This window comes from Lynx canadensis, chromosome B1 (genome assembly GCF_007474595.2).
Source record: "Lynx canadensis isolate LIC74 chromosome B1, mLynCan4.pri.v2, whole genome shotgun sequence".
NCBI lineage: Eukaryota > Metazoa > Chordata > Mammalia > Carnivora > Felidae > Lynx > Lynx canadensis.
In genome coordinates, this window is record NC_044306.2 from 132986990 (window position 1) to 133008004 (window position 21015).

The 21015-nt window shown below is 39.9% G+C and overlaps 1 protein-coding gene across 2 annotated transcripts in view; it reads right to left on the bottom strand.

Moving 5' to 3' along the window:
• HERC6 (HECT and RLD domain containing E3 ubiquitin protein ligase family member 6) overlaps positions 1-21015 on the bottom strand; it is a 63183-nt gene that overhangs the window by 41650 nt on the left and 518 nt on the right. The window contains exons 2-8 of one of the 2 annotated variants that reach the window (XM_030313453.2): positions 18374-18533; positions 16502-16578; positions 13170-13397; positions 11490-11584; positions 9135-9262; positions 1174-1310; positions 205-272 (exon numbers count right to left, since the gene is read on the bottom strand). In XM_030313453.2, coding sequence (XP_030169313.1) covers positions 205-272; positions 1174-1310; positions 9135-9262; positions 11490-11584; positions 13170-13397; positions 16502-16578; positions 18374-18533 — 893 coding nt within the window. Of the gene's footprint in view, positions 1-204; positions 273-1167; positions 1311-9134; positions 9263-11489; positions 11585-13169; positions 13398-16501; positions 16579-18373; positions 18534-21015 lie in introns of both variants that reach the window. The other variant, XM_030313452.2, reaches the window with a different exon arrangement.

Here is a 21015-nt window from a genome sequence, read left to right on the forward strand (position 1 = left end):
GAATTTAGATTTGGGGGTCTCATCTCTCAGGAAGCCAAATGAGGAAGTGAAAATTACAGATTTTTTAAGAAGCATTCTAACAGAGGATCTTATTATTTTAGTAAAAAATTTGAATATACACAAATGATACAATGTTTCAAATACTGGTTTGAAATCTAGAGGAAAACAATGATTTTTAAAAGAAACAGAAAGTGTAATAGATACCTTGTAAGTTGTCACAAAATTGGCATGTGTTCCAGCAAAAATGTGCTTGACTTGAACATCCACAAGTCCTAAAAGAAAGTCATAAATCCATGTTTATTGTTTTTAGAAGTAAAAAATAAATCCTTTGTTATAAACCTAAAACTACTTTGAAAAAATAGCCTTAAAAAAAACCTGATATATTACCAAGCTAAATTTACTTATTTATTGGCAATTAGTATTCTTCTAAATGAATTTTAACAAGCACCATAAACGATTTATTTTGATCAGCCTACATGTTGCATACACACTTAGCTTAAAATTTAATTTTTCATGCACTTGCTTAATGAAACCAAGGTGATGTGCTTTAGATGTACTTTTTTAAAAATTTTATTTATTTTTTTTTAATTTTTTTTTCAACGTTTTTATTTATTTTTGGGACAGAAAGAGACAGAGCATGAACGGGGGAGGGGCAGAGAGAGAGGGAGACACAGAATCGGAAACAGGCTCCAGGCTCCGAGCCATCAGCCCAGAGCCTGACGCGGGGCTCGAACTCACGGACCGCGAGATCGTGACCTGGCTGAAGTCGGACGCTTAACCGACTGCGCCACCCAGGCGCCCCAAGATTTTATTTTTTAAAGTAATCTCTACACCAAAGGTGGGGCCTGAACTCACAACACCGAGATCAAGAGTCACATGCTCCTCTGAGCCAACCCAGCGCCCCTAGAAGAGGTTTGATTAAATATATAAAAGTATATCTTTCTGATAATTCATCAACTTGGGATCTTTTTTGTATTACCTTAATCTTCAGAAAAAAATTACTAAATACTCCAGGAATCATTACATAAGAAAAACTGCATATTGTCTTAATTAAAAGTAGCAGTACTAAAAGAACCAGAGGTCTATGTACTCCTGTGAAAGGAAGATAAATAATATTTCTCCTCCAGTGGCATCAATTAAAACAAAATCATGACTTAGTGGAACCACTTTTACTCTCAGCAGAAATCAGGCAGGTAACGTCAGTGTTCTCTGTCAGAGGCTCCGGATGATTTGAGCAGCTTTTGCAACTTGGTCCGCGACCAAAAGATACCACCTGGCCTGTGGTGTAGACATACGCAAGGGTATGGTAACTGCAAGAGAGAGAATATAATGAAGACCAAGGTACTCACTTTTTGAGAAAGATGATGTCTCCTAATACAAAATAACAGGTTTATCTACTAAGTACTCAGATCCCTTATTATAATGTCAGGGTGAGAGGGTACCAAATGATGTGGTTAAACAAATGGTAGGTGAATATTAACTTTTTTTTTTTGCATAGTAACGCATTTATTTTTTTTAATACATGAAATTTATTGTCAAATTGGTTTCCATACAACACCCAGTGCTCATCCCAAAAGATGCCCTCTTCAATGCCCATCACCTCCCCTCCCCTCCCTCCCACCCCCCATCAACCTTCAGTTTGTTCTCAGTTTTTAAGAGTTTCTTATGCTTTGGCTGTCTCCCACTCTAACCTCTTTTTTCTTTTTTTCCTTCCCGTCCCCCATGGTTTCTGTTAAGTTTCTCAGCATCCACATAAGAGTGAAAACGTATGGTATCTGTCCTTCTCTGTATGGCTTATTTCACTTAACATCACACTCTCCAGTTCCATCCACGTTGCTACAAAGGGCCATATTTCATTCTTTCTCATTGCCACTCAGTACTCCATTGTGTATATAAACCACAATTTCTTTATGCATTCATCAGTTGATGGACATTTAGGCTTTTTCCACAATTTGGCTATCGTTGAGAGTGCTGCTATAAATATTGGGGTACAATGCCCCTATGCATCAGTACTCCTGTATCCCTTGGGTAAATTCCTAGCAGTGCTACTGCTGGGTCATAGGGTAGGTATATTTTTAACTTTTTGAGGAAACTCCCCACACTGTTTTCCAGAGCGGCTGCACCAGTTTGCATTCCCACCAACAATGCAAGAGGGTTCCTGTTTCTCCACATCCTCGCCAGCATCTATAGTCTCCTGATTTGTTCATTTTGGCCACTCTGACTGGCGTGAGGTGATATCTGAGTGTGGTTTTGATTTGTATTTCCCTGATGAGGAGCGACATTGAGCATCTTTTCATGTGCCTGTTGATCATCTGGATGTCTTTTTTTTTTTCAACGTTTTTTTTTTTTTTTTTTTTTTTTATTATTTTTTTTATTTTTGGGACAGAGAGAGACAGAGCATGAACGGGGGAGGGGCAGAGAGAGAGAGAGACACAGAATCGGAAACAGGCTCCAGGCTCTGAGCCATCAGCCCAGAGCCCGACGCGGGGCTCGAACTCCCGGACCGCGAGATCGTGACCTGGCTGAAGTCGGACGCTTAACCGACTGCGCCACCCAGGCGCCCCTGGATGTCTTTTTTAGAGAAGTGTCTATTCATGTTTTCTGCCCATTTCTTCACTGGATTATTGTTTTTTGGGTGTGGAGTTTGGTGAGCTCTTTATAAATTTTGGACACTAGCCCTTTCCGAGATGTCATTTGCAAATATCTTTTCCCATTCCCATTAGTTTTGTTGACTGTTTCCTTTGCTGTGCAGAAGCTTTTTATCTTCATGAGGTCCCAATAGTTCATTTTGCTTTTAATTCCCTTGCCTTTGGAGATGTGTCAAGTAAGAAATTGCTGCGGCTGAGGTCAGAGAGGTCTTTTCCTGCTTTCTCCTCTAGTGTTTTGATGGTTTCCTGTCTCACATTCAGGTCCTTTATCCATTTTGAGTTTATTTTTGTGAATGGTGTAAGAAAGTGGTCTAGTTTCATTCTTCTGCATGCTGCTGTCCAGTTCTCCCAGCACCATTTGTTAAAGAGACTGTCTTTTTTCCATTGGATATTCTTTCCTGCTTTGTCAAAGATTATTTAGCCATACATTTGTGGGTCTAGTTCTGGGGTTTCTATTGTATTCCATTTGTCTATGTGTCTGTTTTTGTGTCAATACCATGCTGTCTTGATGATTACAGCTTTGTAGTAGAGCTAAAGTACAGCTAAAGTCTGGGATTGTGATGCCTCCTGCTTTGGTCTTCTTCAAAATTACTTCGGCTATTCGGGGCCTTTTGTGGTTCCATATGAATTTTAGGATTGCTTGTTCTAGCTTTGAGAAGAATGCTGGTGCAATTTTGATTGGGATTGCATTGAATGTGTAGATAGCTTTGGGTAGTATTGACATTTTAACAATATTTATTCTTCCAATCCATGAGCACGGAATGTTTTTTCATTTCCTTATATCTTCTTCAATTTCGTTCATAAGCTTTCTATAGTTTTCAGCATACAGATCTTGTACATCTTTGGTTAGATTTATTCCTAGGTATTTTATGCTTCTTGGTGCAATTGTGAATGGGATCAGTTTCTTTGTCTTTCTGTTGCTTCATTATTAGTGTATAAGAATGCAACTGATTTCTGTACATTGATTTTGTATCCTGCAACTTTGCTGAATTCATGTATCAGTTCTAGCAGACTTTTGGTGGAGTCTATCGGATTTTCCATGTATAATATCATGTCATCTGCAAAAAGTGAAAGCTTGACTTCATCTTTGCCAATTTTGAGGCCTTTCATTTCCTTTTGTTGTCTGATTGCTGATGCTAGAACTTCCAACACTATGTTAAACAACAGCAGTGAGAGTGGACATCCCTGTCGTGTTCCTGATCTCAGGGAAAAAGCTCTCAGTTCTTCCTCATTGAGGATGATGTTAGCTGTGGGCTTTTCATAAATGGCTTTTATGATCTTTAAGTATGTTCCTTCTATCCCGACTTTCTCGAGGGTTTTTATTAAGAAAGGTTGCTGAATTTTGTCAAATGCCTTTTCTGCATCGATTGACAGGATCATATGGTTCTTATCTTTTCTTTTATTAATGTGATGTATCATGTTGATTGATTTGCAGATGTTGAACCAGCCCTGCAGCCCAGGAATGAATCCCACTTGATCATGGCGGATAATTCTTTTTATAAGCTGTTGAATTCGATTTGCTAGTATCTTATTGAGAATTTTTGCATCCATATTCATCATGGATATTGGCCTCTAGTTCTCTTTTTTTACTGGGTTTCTGTCTGGTTTAGGAATCAAAGTAATACTGGCTTCATAGAATGAGTCTGGAAGTTTTCCTTCCCTTTCTATTTTTTGGAATAGCTTGAGAAGGATAGGTATTATCTCTGCTTTAAACGTCTGGTAGAATTCCTCAGGGAAGCCATCTGGTCCTGGACTCTTATTTGTTGGGAGATTTTGAATAACTGATTCAATTTCTTCGCTGGTTATGGGTCTGTTCAAGCTTTCTATTTCCTCCTGTTTGAGTTTTGGAAGTGTGGGTGTTTAGGAATTTGTCCATTTCTTCCAGGTTGTCCAATTTGTTGGCATATAATTTTTCATAGTATTCCCTGATAATTGCTTGTATTTCTGAGGGATTGGTTGTAATTCCATTTTCATTCATGATTTTATCTATTTGGGCCATCTCCCTTTTCTTTTTGAGAAGCCTGGCTAGAGGTTTGTCAATTTTGTTTATTTTTTCAAAAAACCAACTCTTGGTTTCATTGATCTGCTCTATAGTTTTTTTAGATTCTATATTGTTTATTTCTGCTCTGTTCTTTATTATTTCCCTTCTTCTGCTGGGTTTGGGGGTGTCTTTGCTGCTCTGCTTCTATTTCCTTTAGGTGTGCTGTTAGATTTTGTATTTGGGATTTTTCTTGTTTCTTGAGATAGACCTGGACTGCAATGTATTTTCCTCTCAGGACTGCCTTCGTTGCATCCCAAAGCATTTGGATTGTTGTATTTTCATTTTCGTTTGTTTCCATATATTTTTTAATTTCTTCTCTAATTGCCTGGTTGACCCATTCATTCTTTAGTAGGGTGTTCTTTAACCTCCATGCTTTTGGAGGTTTTCCAGACTTTTTCCTGTGGTTGATTTCAAGCTTCATAGCATTGTGGTCCGAAAGTATGCATGGTATGATCTCAATTCTTGTATACTTATGAAGGGCTGTTTTGTGACCCAGTATGTGATCTATCTTGGAGAATGTTCCATGTGCACTCGAGAAGAAAGTATATTCTGTTGCTTTGGGATGCAGAGGTCTAAATATATCTGTCAAGTCCATCTGATCCAATGTATCATTCAGGGCCTTTGTTTCTTTTTTTAAAAATTTTTTTTTCAACGTTTATTTATTTTGGGGACAGAGAGAGACAGAGCATGAATGGGGGAGGGGCAGAGAGAGAGAGGGAGACACAGAATCGGAAACAGGCTCCAGGCTCTGAGCCATCAGCCCAGAGCCCGACGCGGGGCTCGAACTCACAGACCGCGAGATCGTGACCTGGCTGAAGTCAGACGCTTAACCGACTGCGCCACCCAGGCGCCCCAGGGCCTTTGTTTCTTTATTGACCATGTGTCTAGATGATTTATCCATTGTTGTAAGTGGGGTATTAAAGTCCCCTGCAGTTACCACATTCTTGTCAATAAGGTTGCTTATGTTTGTAATTGTTTTATATATTTGGGGGCTCCCGTATTCGATGCACAGACATTTATAATTGTTAGTTCTTCTTGATGGATAGACCCTGCAATTATTATATAATGCCCTTCTTTATCTCTTGTTACAGCCTTTAATTTAAAGTCTAGTGTGTCTGATATAAGTATGGCTACTCCAGCTTTCTTTTGACTTCGAATAGCATGATAAATAGTTCTCCATCCCCTCACTTTCAATCTGAAGGTGTCCTCAGGTCTAAAATGAGTCTCTTGTAGACAGCAAATAGATGGGTCTTGTTTTTTTTATCCATTCTGATACCCTATGTCTTTTGGTTGGTGCATTTAGTCCATTTACATTCAGTGTTATTATAGAAAGATATGGGTTTGAGTCATTGTGATGTCTGTAGGTTTCATGCTTGTAGTGATGTCTCTGGTACTTTGTCTCCCAGGATCCCCCTTAGGATCTCTTGTAGTGCCGGTTTAGTGGTGACGAATTCCTTCAGTTTTTGTTTGTTTGGGAAGACGTTTATCTCTCCTTCTATTCTAAATGACAGATTTGCTGGGTAGAGGATTCTCGGCTGCATATTTTTTCTGTTCATCACAATGAAGATTTCCTGCCATTCCTTTCTGGCCTGCCAAGTTTCAGTAGAGAGATCCATCGCTAGTCTTATCGATTTCCCTTTATATGTTAGAGCACGTTTAAACCTAGCTGCTTTCAGAATTTTCTTTTTATCCTTGTATTTTGCCAGTTTCACTATGATATGTCATGCAGAAGATCAATTCAAGTTATGTCTGAAGGGAGTTCTCTGTGCCTCTTGGATTTCAATGCCTTTTTCCTTCCCCAGATCCGGGAAGTTCTCAGCTATTATTTCTTCAAGTACACTTTTAGCACCTTTCCCTTTCTCTTCCTTCTCTGGAATACCAATTATGCGTAGATTATTTCTCTTTAGTGCATCACTTAGTTCTCTAATTTTCCCCTCATACTCCTGGATTTTTTTATCTCTCTTCTTCTCAGCTTCCTCTTTTTCCATAATTTTGTCTTCTAGTTCACCTATTCTCTCATCTGCCTCTTCAATCCGAGCTGTGGTCATCTCCATTTTATTTTGCAGCTCATTAATAGCATTTTTAGCTCCTCCTGGCTGTTCCTTAGTCCCTTGATCTCTGTAGCAATAGATTCTCTGCTGTCCTTTATACTGTTTTCAAGCCCAGCGATTAATTTTATGACTATTATTCTAAATTCACTTACTGTTATATTGTTTAAATCATTTTTGATCAGTTTGTTAGCTGTCATTATTTTCTGGATGTTTTTCTGAGGGGAATTCTTCCGTTTCATCATCTTGGATAGTACCTGGAGTGGTGGGGAACTGCAGGGCACTTCCCGTTTGCTGTCTGGAATAACTTGCTTTGGTGGGCGGGGCCGCAGTCAGACCTGATGTCTGCCCCCAGCCCACCGCTGGGACCACAGACTGGTGTGTACCTTCTCTTCCCCTCTCCTAGGGGTAGGATTCACTGTGGGGTGTCATGGCCCGTCTGGGCTACTTGCACACTGCTAGGCTTGTGGTGCTGGGGATCTGGCATATCAGCTGCGGTGGATCCACAAGGTGCACAGGGGCGGGAGAGGCAGGCTCAGCTCTCTTTTCCTTCAGAGATCTGCTTCGGGAGGGGCCCTGTGGCACCGGGAGGGAGTCAGACCCGCCTCCGGAGGGATGGGTCCGATGGATCCGCAGAAGCACAGCGTTGGGTGTTTGCGCGGTGCAAGCAAGTTCCCTGACAGGAACTGGTTCCCTTTGTGGTTTCGGCTAGGGGATGGGCAACGGAGATGGCGCTGGCGAGCACCTTTGTTCCCCGCCAAGCTGCGCTCTGTTGTCCGGGGCTCAACAACTCTCCTTCCCGTTGTCCTCCAGCCCTCCCGCTCACTGAGAAGATCTGTTAACTTATAACACTCCAGATGTTAAGTCCCGCTTGCTGTCAGAACACACTCCGGCCGGCCCCTCCGCTTTTGCCAGCCAGACTCGGGGCCTCTGCTTGGCAGGCGGGCTGCGCCTCTGCCCCAGCTCCCTGCCGCCTGTCTGGGTTGTGTGTACGGCCTCTCTGCCCTTCCTACCCTCTTCCATAGGCCTCTTGTCTACGCTTGGCTCCGGAGAATCCATTCTGCTAGTCTTCTGGCGATTTTCTGGGTTATTTAGGCAGGTGTGGGTGGAATCTGATCAGCAGGACGTGGTGAGCCCAGCGTCGTCCTACGCTGCCATCTTCCCAGAAGCCCTCCCTGAATATTAACTTTTTAGTAACCTTAAAGATAGAATATTATTGATAAGTCTTTACTATGGTTTCTATCATTTGTGTTTTATTTTTTTATTTTTATTATTTTTTAAGGTTTATTTTTGAGAGAGAGAGAGCCTTGTTGGTGCATGCACACCAGCGGGGGAGGGACAGAGAAAGAGAGGACAAAGAATCTGAAGCAGGCACCTTGCTGACAGCTGAGAGTCCAAGAGCCTGATGCAGGGCTGGAACTCACAAACTGTGAGATCTTGACCTGAGCCACCCAGATGCCCCTATCATTTGTTTTATTATTTTTTTTAATGTTTATTTACTTTTAAGAGAGAGAGAAAGATAGAGTGTGAGTTGAGGAGGGGGAGATCGAGAGGGAGACACAGAATCCAAAGCAGGCTCCAGGCCCTGAGCTGTCAAGCACAGAGCTTGATGTGGGGGTTGAACACATGGACCGAGAGATCATGACTTGAGCCAGTCAGATGCTTAACTGAGCCACCCAAGTTCTCCTTCATTTGTGTTTTAAATGTAAGCTTTGTAGGGCTCCTGGGTGGCTCAGTCGGTTGAGCCTCCGACTTCAGCTCAGGCCATGAGCTGGTCTGTGAGTGCAAGCCCCGCATCGGGCTCTGTGCTGACAGATCAGAGCCTGGAGCCTGCTTCGGATTCTGTGTCTCCCTCTCTCTCTCTGCCCCTCCCCTGTTCATGCTCTGTCTCTCTGTCTCAAAAATAAATAAAAACGTTAAAAAAATTTTTTTTAAATAAATGTAAGCTTTGTTATTTATAAATTGGGTAGATAATATTCAGTGTCCTCATAATTAGGTTATGCAAAACTCTGAATGCATATGTAAATATGTATTATCTTGTATTTGTGTGAGAATACTTTAATTTTGCTTTATCAACTCAAGTAGGCAAGTACCACTGTTTTTATTTTAAACCCTCTTGCCAACCCTCAGCACCTAATAAGGTGGTCTATACACAGTAGACTTCCAATAAATTCTTATTAAATAAATGAAATGTCTGGAATAAAGAAGAAAAAATAGAAAACTTAAACTATATTTAAAAGAAGTAAATTTTCAGAAAGGAAAATGATCTAGAAAAATAGTAGTTACATATTTTGTGTTTTAAGTTTTGAAACATTGCTGAGGAGTCATTTCTAAATCATAAAATATAACACATTCTACTCACACTAAAAACAAACAAACAAAAAACTAGCCTATTACCTTCCGCAGTCTATCTGTGAAACTAGGCCTTCAATTCCTTCCATGAGTTGTGGACCTGTCTTCTCAGCAGTGGGGCTGTGTCCCAGCTGTCCACAGCTATTGTCTCCAAATGTGAACACTTTCCCATTCTGTTTAAAAAAGAAGGAATAGAAGGAATCAAACTAATTTCAGGGGCGCCTGGGTGGCGCAGTCGGTTGAGCGTCCGACTTCAGCCAGGTCACGATCTCGCGGTCCGTGAGTTCGAGCCCCGCGTCGGGCTCTGGGCTGATGGCTCAGAGCCTGGAGCCTGTTTCCGATGCTGTGTCTCCCTCTCTCTCTGCCCCTCCCCCGTTCATGCTCTGTCTCTCTCTGTCCCAAAAATAAATAAACGTTTAAAAAAAAAAAATTAAAAAAAAAAAAAAAAAAAAAAAAACTAATTTCATATTTAAAAAAGTAACTAGAAACTTAAAGATAAGTATCATCAGAGAATTATATGAGAGTACTATATGAAGGGTCTTATATTTATTATTTCTAAGAGTGTATGTAAGTTAACTCATTAAACATGAAAAACCATTGGCTTTCATTGTAAAATCAATGGATGGCTCAAGAATAACACATTTAAATAGAGGTTTGCGGGGCGCCTGGGTGGCGCAGTCGGTTAAGCGTCCGACTTCAGCCAGGTCACGATCTCGCGGTCCGTGAGTTCGAGCCCCGCGTCGGGCTCTGGGCTGATGGCTCGGAGCCTGGAGCCTGTTTCCGATTCTGTGTCTCCCTCTCTCTCTGCCCCTCCCCCGTTCATGCTCTGTCTCTCTCTGTCCCAAAAATAAATAAACGTTGAAAAAAAAAAATTAAAAAAAAAAAAAGATACACTTTAAAAAAAATAAATAAATAAATAGAGGTTTGCTTTATTTATTTGAACATTTCTCTGAAAATAATCTTTTCTCAAAAGATGATTTTTTTAAAGTGTATTTATTTTTTTTAGTAATCTCTACACCCAACCTTGGGGTCGAACTCACAACCCCACTATCAAGAGTTGTATGCTCTTCTGACTGAGCCAGCCAGAGGCCCCTCAAAAAATGATTTTTTTTTAAAGTTTTGTTTATTTATTTTGAGAAAGAGAGAGAGAGAAAATGAGTGTGAGTCGGGGACGGGCAGAGAGACAGATGGGGAGAGAGAGAATCCCAAGCAGGCTCCGTGCTATCAGCGTGGAGCCTGACACAGGGCTCTATCCCACAAACTAAGAGATGGGGACCTGAGCTGAAACCAAGAGTCTGGAGGTTCAACTGAGCCACACAAGTGCAACCAAAGATGACTCTTGATTAAAACAACTCTAGCTTTCTCCTAGAAATATAATATAATCCAAACACGCTTTTAAACAAATAATACCGGGGCACCTGGGTGGCTCAGTTGGTTAAGCGTCTGACTTCGGCTCAGGTCGTGATCCCATGGTTTGTGAGTTAGAGCCCCACATCGGGGTCTCTGCTGTCAGCACAGAGCCTGCTTCAGATCCCCTGTCCCCGTCTCTCTCTGCTCCTCCCTCGCTCACGCTCTCCCTCTCTCTCTCAAGAATAAACATTAAAAAAGTTAAAACAGGGAGCCTGGGTGGCTCAGTTGGTTGAGCGTCCGACTTTGGCTCAGGTCATGATCTCGCGGTCTGTGGGTTCAAGCCCTGCGTCGGGCTCTGTGTTGACAGCTCAGAGCCTGGAGCCTGTTTCAGATTCTGTGTCTCCCTCTTTCTCTGACCCTCCCCTGTTCATGCCCTCTCTCTCTCTCTCTGTCTCAAAAATAAATAAATGTTAAAAAAAATTTTTTTTAAGTTAAAACAAGTAATACAAATTATTTTAGGTATTTAGTTTTTAAATAATCATTTCAACCACACAAATAGTTTTCAAGTCTATTCCTTATGGCTATGGAGAGAATCCACCCCCTTGGAATATACTATTTGGCCAGTATAACAAGAGGAAGCAAACATTTACAAAGCAGGCTCATAATTTTGCCAAGCAAGAAATGGAACAAAGTAGGTTCTAGTCTATAATTTGGGTTATTGAAATCTGTAAAAATTACTTCATCTCTTCTATAATAATTTTCACCTGTAGAACTACATTATGAATGAATCATTCCTAAAAGGATTCTCTCCTATATTAATCTAACTCAGCAGGTATCTAAAAATATTTCCTAAAGCTGAAGTTAGCTTTTGTTAGAGGATCTTGAAACTTTCATGGTTTATATTTGGCTAATTTCTCCTTTTTAGATATTTGTACATTGAATAGATATAGTTGAGATACTGATACGCATATGGCTTTTAACAACAGCCAATACCTATACCTTGTGGTAACATTTCTCATTTGCAAAAAATAGCAAAACATTTTAGATTACCTGGGTAAGCACTGCAGTGTGCTCATGACCACAGCTGATATAAACCACACCGAGAGTTTTCAGCGCACCAACTGAACGAGGCTTGTAGCTTTGCACTGTTGAAAGAAAGTACAATGTCTAGAGTATAAGAACCAACCTCAGAATCCATGAGTTTTTACATCTTTTAATATTTTTATCATCTTGTAATTAGTTAACATAATTTTTAAAATGAACACTCAGAAGTATTATAAAATAGAGGGAAAGCCCTGCTTTGGAAAAGAAAGAAAGGCAGTCCTTTAGCATTTATTTCTGGAAACTTTGGTCTTCTATAACACCTAACACTATTCTCCTACAAAGCTAAGTTTTAAGACCTTTATTCCCAGTAATATTGCCATTATGTTACTATTCATTTCTTTTTTTTTTTTTTTAATTTTTTTTTCAACGTTTATTTATTTTTGGGACAGAGAGAGACAGAGCATGAACGGGGGAGGGGCAGAGAGAGAGGGAGACACAGAATTGGAAACAGGCTCCAGGCTCTGAGCCATCAGCCCAGAGCCCGACGCGGGGCTCGAACTCACGGACCGCGAGATTGTGACCTGGCTGAAGTCGGACGCTTAACCGACTGCGCCACCCAGGCGCCCCAACTATTCATTTCTGTCACATGGTAGGTGTTCTGCAAATATGCAATAATAATTGAGAAAATAAGACTTATTTCATGTTGGCAGAGTTAAATGAGACGAGATGTAAGTACTGGTACTTAACAGGTACCAAATACGTTAGCTGAATGTAAAGAACTGAACAGAGGAGGATCAGGGTTCATGGGGAAGACTTCATAGTGAGTTTAAGGGTTGCCAGGAACTGTTTTTTTCTCCAGCTAGCATCTTCTAATCCAGTGGTTCTCAAACTTGACTGCACATTGGAATAACCTGTAGAATCTTTAACAATGACCGATGCCTGGTTTCCATCCTCAGACATTCTGATTTACTTGGTATAGGGTCTAACTTGGGCACTGCAACTTGTTTGGAGGGGGTGGGCACTGGGATTTTTCAATGCTCTTGCAGTAGAAAAAATAAGGGACTTCGGAAGATATCCGTGTCCTTTCCCCAGAGGCTGTGAATATGTTAGGTTACACTGCAAAGAGGAGTTAAGGAAGCAGATGGAATTAAAGTTGCTAAACTGTTGACCTTAAAATAGGGAGGTTAGCCTGGATTATCTGTGTGGGCCCAATGTACTTACAAATTCCTCCTTTGACTGAGGAAGAGGGAGGTAGAAGAGTCACTGTCAGAGTGACTTGAGGAAGACTTAACCAGCCATTGCTGGCTTTGAAGAAGGGGGCTATGAGTCAAGGAATGTAAATGGACTCTAGAGGGGGAAAAAAGCAAGAAAATAATGCAACGTCCATCCCCACCCCACACCTGGTTGCCCCAAAGCTGCTGACACTTTTTTTTTAGCCCACTGAGACCTGCATAAGACTTCTGGCTACCAGAACTATAAGATAAGAAATCTATGTTGTTTCAAGCCACAAGTTTCTGGTAATATATTACAGTGGCAATCAAAAATTAAGATGGCACCCCAGGTGATTCTAATATATTCCAGAGCCTGGGAATCACTGCTCTAATCATTGAGAGTACCCTTTGCAGAGCTGGTCTTCCAACTGGAAAGAAAGAATGATTTACTGCAAGAACAAGATTATCTTGTTACCTGGGACCTTACTCCCGAAGAAGGCCAGCTGCCCTGCATTGTTGCTTCCCCAGCCAAATGAAGTCCCAGAGAGAGACAGGGCAAAGCTGTGGGCCCCGCCTGCAGCCACCTGAGCCAGGGGGATGCCATCCAGGGACCTCACCCTCTGTGGGCTGGCTTGGGAGGGGAGCTCCTTCCCCAGGCCCAGCTGCCCATGGCTGTTACTTCCCCATGAAAACACTTGGCCATCTACAAAAATAAAGAAGAGAAATTCAAAATTGTAAAAATATTGGAATATCAAATTCGAGTAGAAACTACCACCCTAATTCTAAAGATCTTTAATACTTAAAATAGGGACAAAAGAGGTTAGAGTATTCTGACTAAAGGCAAGGAGGATGGTCAAGAACACCTTCAAAAGTCCCTTCCAACAACATGCACTCCTCTTCTCCCTCCCAGTCAAGGGCAACTGTGTTCTTTCAGCTGCTCAGACTAGAAATCTTGAGAATCATGCTCATCTCCTTTCTTTCTTTTATACCCTTCTACCTAGCAAATCCTAAAGTCTCTATCTTTAAAATGTATTTGGAATCTGACCACTTCTCACCTCCCCACTGTTACCACCTTAGCCACCAAGCCACCATCACTTTTCTCCTGGAAGATTACAACAGCACCTCACTGGGCTCCCAGAGTCCATGTTTGTCTGTTCTCCAAAGGGTAGCCAGAGTGGTCTTTTAAAAAAATAAGTCAGACTGAACCCTTTAGGGATTTTCTGTCTCACTCAATAAAAGGCCAATTCTCACCACAGCTCACAAGCGCCAGGTCACCAGGATTCCCCATGACACATCTCAGACTTCATCTCCCCCTTGCTCATAACTTTCCAGAGCCCCTGCTGTTCCCTGTTGAGTATGCCACAACCTCATGGCCTTTACATCTGGATCATTCCTTTGGATCATGGCCTTAGCATCTTGTCTCCCTCCTCCCCTTCTTTTGGTGTCTGCTCACCTTGTAAGAAATAGCTTCCATGACATCCTTTATAAAAGAGAAAGACCCCTTTCCTCCACTTGAGTACTTGCTCCCATTCCCTTACCTGGCCTCATTTGTTTCCCCCACACCCTTATCTCTGTTATATGACATAATTATTTGTCTATGTGTTTAAGGCTCACTTCCCCTACATTCCCCCATAATATAAACTCCATGAAAGCACAGTCTTAGTTCACTGCTATATCCTCTTTGCTGGAAACATTATAGGCACTTAACAAATATTTGTGGAATGACTGGATGGGACAAAACAACCAACAACATTTTATGTTGAATTTGACCAGAGGTGGATAATTTACATGAGGTCAAAAGTCAAGATCTTCTAATGTTTCATTGTCTACCCAGGAAACTGCCAACGTGTCTCAGATGTTTATGTTATTACATATAATTTTTCTTTTTTAAACTCTTCTAAAGCTAGCTCTACCACTGAAAAGTATTTCTGAGGGCACAATGCAGAATGTCAAACCCACATTAAGGTCTATGAGAACTCACAGTTCACCATAGCAAATGTACTGGGTACCCGGGCTTCAAACAACCTTCACAATCCAGACCAATGTAAAGACAAATCAATACACTGAGGAAGTAATTCAAACTATTTCAATAATTAAGAAGAAGAAAAGTATGGAAGGAAAAGAGACTAATATTTATTGTACCCCTACTATCTGCTTTGGACTGTGCAGGATATATTGTATGTCTTGTTTCACTGAATCTTCTAAACAGCCTGTAAGGTAGACATCAGTACTCCTACAGATGAGAAAATCGAGAGTCAAGTTAAATAACTTGCCCTAGATCAAATAGCTGGAAATGGCAGGAAGGAATTATACAATAGCCACAGGATTATAGTACGGTGTCATGGCCTGTGTGGTCCAGTGGTTAAGCACTTAGGATTGGGATGTAAACAAGTATTGGTTCAAATCTCACTGTTAGTGTGTGACCTTAGGCAAATTGCTGAAAGTCTGAGTCCAAATTTCTTCATTTCTAAAATGAGAATACAAATAATGCCCAGGTTCGGTGTTTGTTAAGTGATTGAATGAGATTATACATGTAAAGCATTTCACAAAATAGCTGGTGCGACAGAAGGCAACCAGGAAATAAACGTTGGCTGTTCATAGCCCTTGTGGCACAGCTGCAATTATGCATATTACCTGAGGGACATACAAATGTTAAATGTCTCTTGAAGGCAATCAGAATATGCCACCCCAAAATATGTCATTTTGGCATAAGGGTTATCTTGAGCTGAAGGCAACTGAGAATCAATCTATGCAGGAAAAGTTCTCTGCCCCTCCTCTTATCCACCCAAAAGCAATGTATATATTTCCCTTTGTGAAGGTGTCCTTTCCTGCACCAGGGATGGGGCAGTGACTCATCACCAGTGATGGAAATTCTGCATCAACATGAGTCTTCACAAATAACCCTTAATAAAATAACTCTTATCTTCCATTATTTCCACATATTTCCAAGTCACTTCCCTACAATTGATCATCCTGCAAAGCCCAAATCTTTCCTTTGTTAAAGTGGTATATAAGTCCCCAAGTCTAATGACTTCTTGAGTTTCACTTCTTTTTTGTGAACTTCTATGCACGAAAATATTAATAAAACTCGTGCCTTTTGTCTTGTTAATCTGTCTTTTGTCACATAAATTTGCAGGCTACCAGGTGCTAAACTTAAGAGGATGGAAGAAAAGTTTTTCCCCTGCAACACTCTCCATTGAAAAATTTTGAATGATGATGGACAAAGGATGGGGGATGTTAGTAGAAAAAATATAGTCATGATTTTGATACCTTGACTTTTCTTTCTTTTCTTTTTAGGTAGGTAAAATCCAGCACAGAGCCCAACGTGGGGCTTGAGCTCACAACCCTGAGATCAAGACCTGTGCTGAGGTCAAGAGTCAGATGCTTAACTGACTGAGCCACCCAGCCACCACATTGACATTTTGACTTTTCTTTCTTTGATCTAAGTCAAAAAAACAAATAGGCCTTAGTGTATTTGAGTCTGCCGGTGTATACAGCCATTCAGCACAAAGGGCAAAGTTCTGGAAATAAAACCACTACTAAATTCTGAGAGAGTCAGATCAGGTCATGAGAACAGAGATGACCCTTTATAGCATCGATATGAATGAGTCACTACTTAGAGTATAATAAGAACAAAGACAATTGAAAAAACAATGAAGAACAATAGAACTTATGAAATCTAAAAAGTTAAAAACTTCTAAATGCATTAAAATTAGTCCCACTGCATTAAAAATCAACAGGTATCATTCATATTAAAGACAAATTACTTTGTAATGATACTTAGAAGATCCAAAAAGCCATTTTTACCTTCTGATAATGCCAGAGAGTGGTAGTTTCCACAGGAAACTTGTATAATTTTTATACCAGTCAGAGTTTTTATCTTCCTGTAGTAAAAATGATACAAAAATCTATTAATCCTTCTTTAGAGTGGCTCACCAAGTGAACTACAGATATGCAAAATAATCCCAGGTAATACATTTGGTTTAGAGAAATAGCTTTCTTTTCTTTTTTTATGAGTTGGGCTACTTTAATGTTTTTTACAATAGAATAGTTCTCTTGATGACTGCAGATATATAAGGCTGTTTGGTAATAATCAGAAACACCACAGTAATGGTGGTTTTCCCGATTGGTGTATAATCTTTAGAAATTATAAAGAATTACTTGCTTAAAACTGCTGTCAAACCAACATTCAACATTCATGCGTTCATCGTTTTCAGGATTGTTGGCAACCTGGGCATATTTTCCCTAGAAATAATTTATTTTCTTATATTTCTGTAGTACCTTTAAGCCAAAGCCCTCTAAGTGTTTTTAACATGACATCAACAAGCATAAAGGTACAGAGCAGAATCTAAACAGTTATAATACACAAGTGATTTTTATTGGACTTTTAATGCAGTATATAATGTACTAACTTTTATTCTATATTTATTGCCTTAAAAGAAAAATAAATTTCTTCATGCACATATGACACAGGGCTTTAAAATTTATAGAACACTGTTATTTACATCACCTGATTTAAGCCCTATTTGATAAATAAATCACTAGGTTGAATCCTATTACATTGCCATTTTTGTGGATCAAAAAGGTAACTACCAGCAATTTCATATGGTTGCATCTAGTAGTGGTCAGAGTTCTAGTTTGCTCTAGGGAATCATGTTACAGGTATCACGTTGTAGAACTAGACTCAAACCTTCGTCTTTTCATTCAAAGTTCAATGCTTGTTCTCCAAAGCCACAGCACTCATACAATTCAAAACCAGAAGAGGTAACAAAAAGGAACCTCCTGGTATTAAAAATCATGCTTTTTAAAATTCTTACACATGTAACTCATGAATGTACAATTCAGACTGCTTGTCATATCATTTGTCCTAGGAAGCTGTTTATGAGGATATGATTCCTCCCCCTTATCCCATCATCTTACTACTTTTCCATAAGTAAAAGTTTCCTCTTCTGGTTTGGATCCAGTGATAGGGGGCATGCAAATTAACTGACAACTGACAATAACTGAAAGGAGAAAAGACAAAATTTATTTATATGTACAGATGGGAGCTGCCAGTAATGGAAAATTTGTGGAATCACCATATATATATAATATATATATATATATATATATATATATATATATATATATCAGTATAGCAAAAGGGAGGTTTTCAGGGCTTCAGTAGGAGAGTATGGAAGGTTTCATAGGGTTTTTTTGTGTTTTTTGGGCAGTCTGTCTTCACAGCATCTGAATTCATAAGAAACTCCCTCCAAGCTGTGAATGGCAGCTGTTTTTTTCAAGGAGTCTTTGCTTTAGTCAGAAGGGAATTTCCAATAAGATTTCTTTCTGCATCTTCTGTTCAATGTTTTTACTTTAAAGTAATCTTTATATTTTATTTTTATTTATAGGTTATGTTTATTTTATATTTATTTATTTACCAAGTGGGTCCCCTCGGTTATTTTCAATATATGAGATTAAGATCAAGGAATCACATGTTCTCATTTTACCCTGACCTTCTTCATAGGACTCTAATTAAATAATAATTGGGGTTAGGAGTTTTTTCTCTCACTACACTATAATCTTTGAGGTTAGGGAGTTTGTCATAGTATCTTTGTACCCTGACATCTTGCATGGTGCCTAGCACATGAAACTCAAAAATGAATGAATGAATGGAAATGAATGAATGGAAATACTTACTGAGGTATAAGATTTATTTCCTTAAATTCTCCAATTCCCAGCTGCCCTTCAGAACCAGCTCCCCATGCGAAGACCCTTCCTTTGTAACAGACAGCAAGGGAGTGTTCCTTTCCACAGCTCACCAGTTCAACACGTAGAGTTTCCAATGCCTGAATTGGTTCTTCAGGAACAAAAACAAAATAAAACTTCTCAGAAAGATTACTCAGATTTCTCATCTTTTCCAGTGGACTTTTAAATCATGCCTTGACATCCACACTAAAGTTTGAAGGAAAAAAGCTCAATGTGTATTACGCTGTCTGTATGGGAATATGGTTACTATTTAAAAGGATGATCTTCAGGGGCACCCCGCTGACTCAAGTCAGTTGACTTTTGATTTTGGCTCAGATCATGATCCCAGGGTCATGAGATTGAGCCCCATGTCAGGCTTTGCGCTGAGCATGGAGCCTGCTTGGGATTCTTTCTCCCTCTGACCCCTCCTCTCGCTTCCAATATAGAATAGCATAGCATAGACTAGAATAGGATGAGCTTCATGGAGAAAGGGAACTTGTAGGAACTACGATGCTTGACTTAACATTTCTCTATAAGGATGGTAGCAAAACAAAAGGAGACAGAGGGAAGATGGGATTGCCTCCACTCTCCTCTTCTGAACAGCCCTGAACAGTGAGAATAGTGAATTCCTTGCTCAGGAGGAAATGGGCAGGGAGCCTGCCTCATGAATGTAAGAGGCAGAAGCCAGATCCTCTCACAAAGAATGCAGTAGGAGCACCTGGCTGGCTCAGTCTGTAGAGCTTGTGACTCTTGATCTCAGGGTTGTAGGTTGGAGCCCCACATTGGGTGCAGAGATTACTTTAAAAAATAAAATCTTTTTTAAAAAGTAGTAATATGCCTCTCATGAGCCAAAAATGCCCACAAATGAAAACGTAATCATTTGTAGTGTGATCCCTACCAGTCAATCTAAGCTTTTTCCAAAGTGTTTGTTTCTGAATTATTAGAGGTTTTGAGTTAAATATATCACATTTATTTTGAGATAAAGAGAGAAAGAGAGAGAAGGGAAGGGGAAGAGAGACAGGGAGAGAGAGAGAATCCCAAGAAGGCTCCATGATGCCAGCACAGAGTCCTGATTTGGGGCTTGATCTTACGAACTGTGAGATCATGACGTGAGTCGAAATCAAGAGTTGGATACTTAACTAACTGAGCCACCCAGGAGCCTTTAGTTTTCTTTTTTTAAACCTGTGTGATCTTATCCTTTTCAATTATTTAGTTTCAAACCATGGGGCAATAAAAAAAATGTCCCAAAGATTCATACATTCATGAAGGCTGAAACTGGTACCACATTCCTAGACAACAATTTGACATCAAGTATTATGTTGCCCTTCATTTCCACCTAAAAGGGATTAGGATATGCCATCCCAAAATATTCCACTTGAGCAATTTTTGGAGTTGAAGGCAACTGAAAATCAAGAGAAGCAGGAAGAGTTCTCTGCCCTCCCCTCATCCACCTAAAAGCAGAGCATAAAATTTCCTTGTAAAGATGTACCCCCTCTTCCATACTAGGAAGAGAAGAGTAACTCTTATCATTAGAGTTGGCACTAAGATGAGTCTGTATAGACAGCTCTTACCAAAATAACCCTTTTCTTTCATTAATCTCTCTCATACATTTCCTAGTCACTTCCCCACAACTGATCATCCTTCAAAGTCCAAAACCCCTTTTCTTAGCTAAAATGGCATATAAGTCCCTGAATCTAATCACTTCTTGAGTTTCCCTTCTTTTCTGTGAACTCCTGTGCACATAAAATATTAATACAATTGTATGCTTTTTCTCATGTTAATCTGTCTTTATCAGCTTAGTTCATAGGCCTTCAGAACAAGAACTAATAGGGTAGAGGAGAAGTTTTTCCTCCCAGACACAACACTTGGGATTATTCTAGGTAAGTAATCAGAAATATGGTCAAATAATGGCAATCATAGTATTATTTATAAAAGCCCCTAATGAGAAAAAAAAAAACACCCTAATTTCTAACAAAGAAAAACAATTAAATTGCACTGTTAAAGCCTAGAATGTTATGCAATAATTTAAAATGTATTTTCCAAAAGTACACAATAAGGGGGACCTGGGTGGCTCAGAGGGTTGAGCCACCAACTCTGGATTTCAGCTCAGCCCATGATCTCAAGGTTGGTGAGATGGAGCCCCGCGTGGGGCTCTGTGCTGATGACTCTGCTTGGGATTCTCTCTCCTCTCTCTCTCTCTCTCTCTTCCCCTCCCCCACTCGAGCTGTCTCTCTCAAAATAAATAAACATTAAAAAAATCATAATAAAAGGGCAATGTTCATGATATGTTTCATAAGAGCGCAATTTACAGGGTTGCATAATACTGTGTATACAAAACTATATAATGACATGCTTTTATAAAATTAAATGTATGATAGAAAAAGTGAAAAAAGAAATGCATCAAAATTAGTAGTTGTCTTTGGGTATAGGAATTATAGGCAATTTCTTTTCCTGTGTTATAATAATCAGTAATGGTAAAAATGCTATTATGTATTTTATTTAAAAAAAAAAAAAAAAGACGCCGTGGGCTATTTCTGAGAGTTAGAGGTGTCCCGCCCTTAAACCAGTTTGGAAGGTCGTTCTGATCGGCCCAG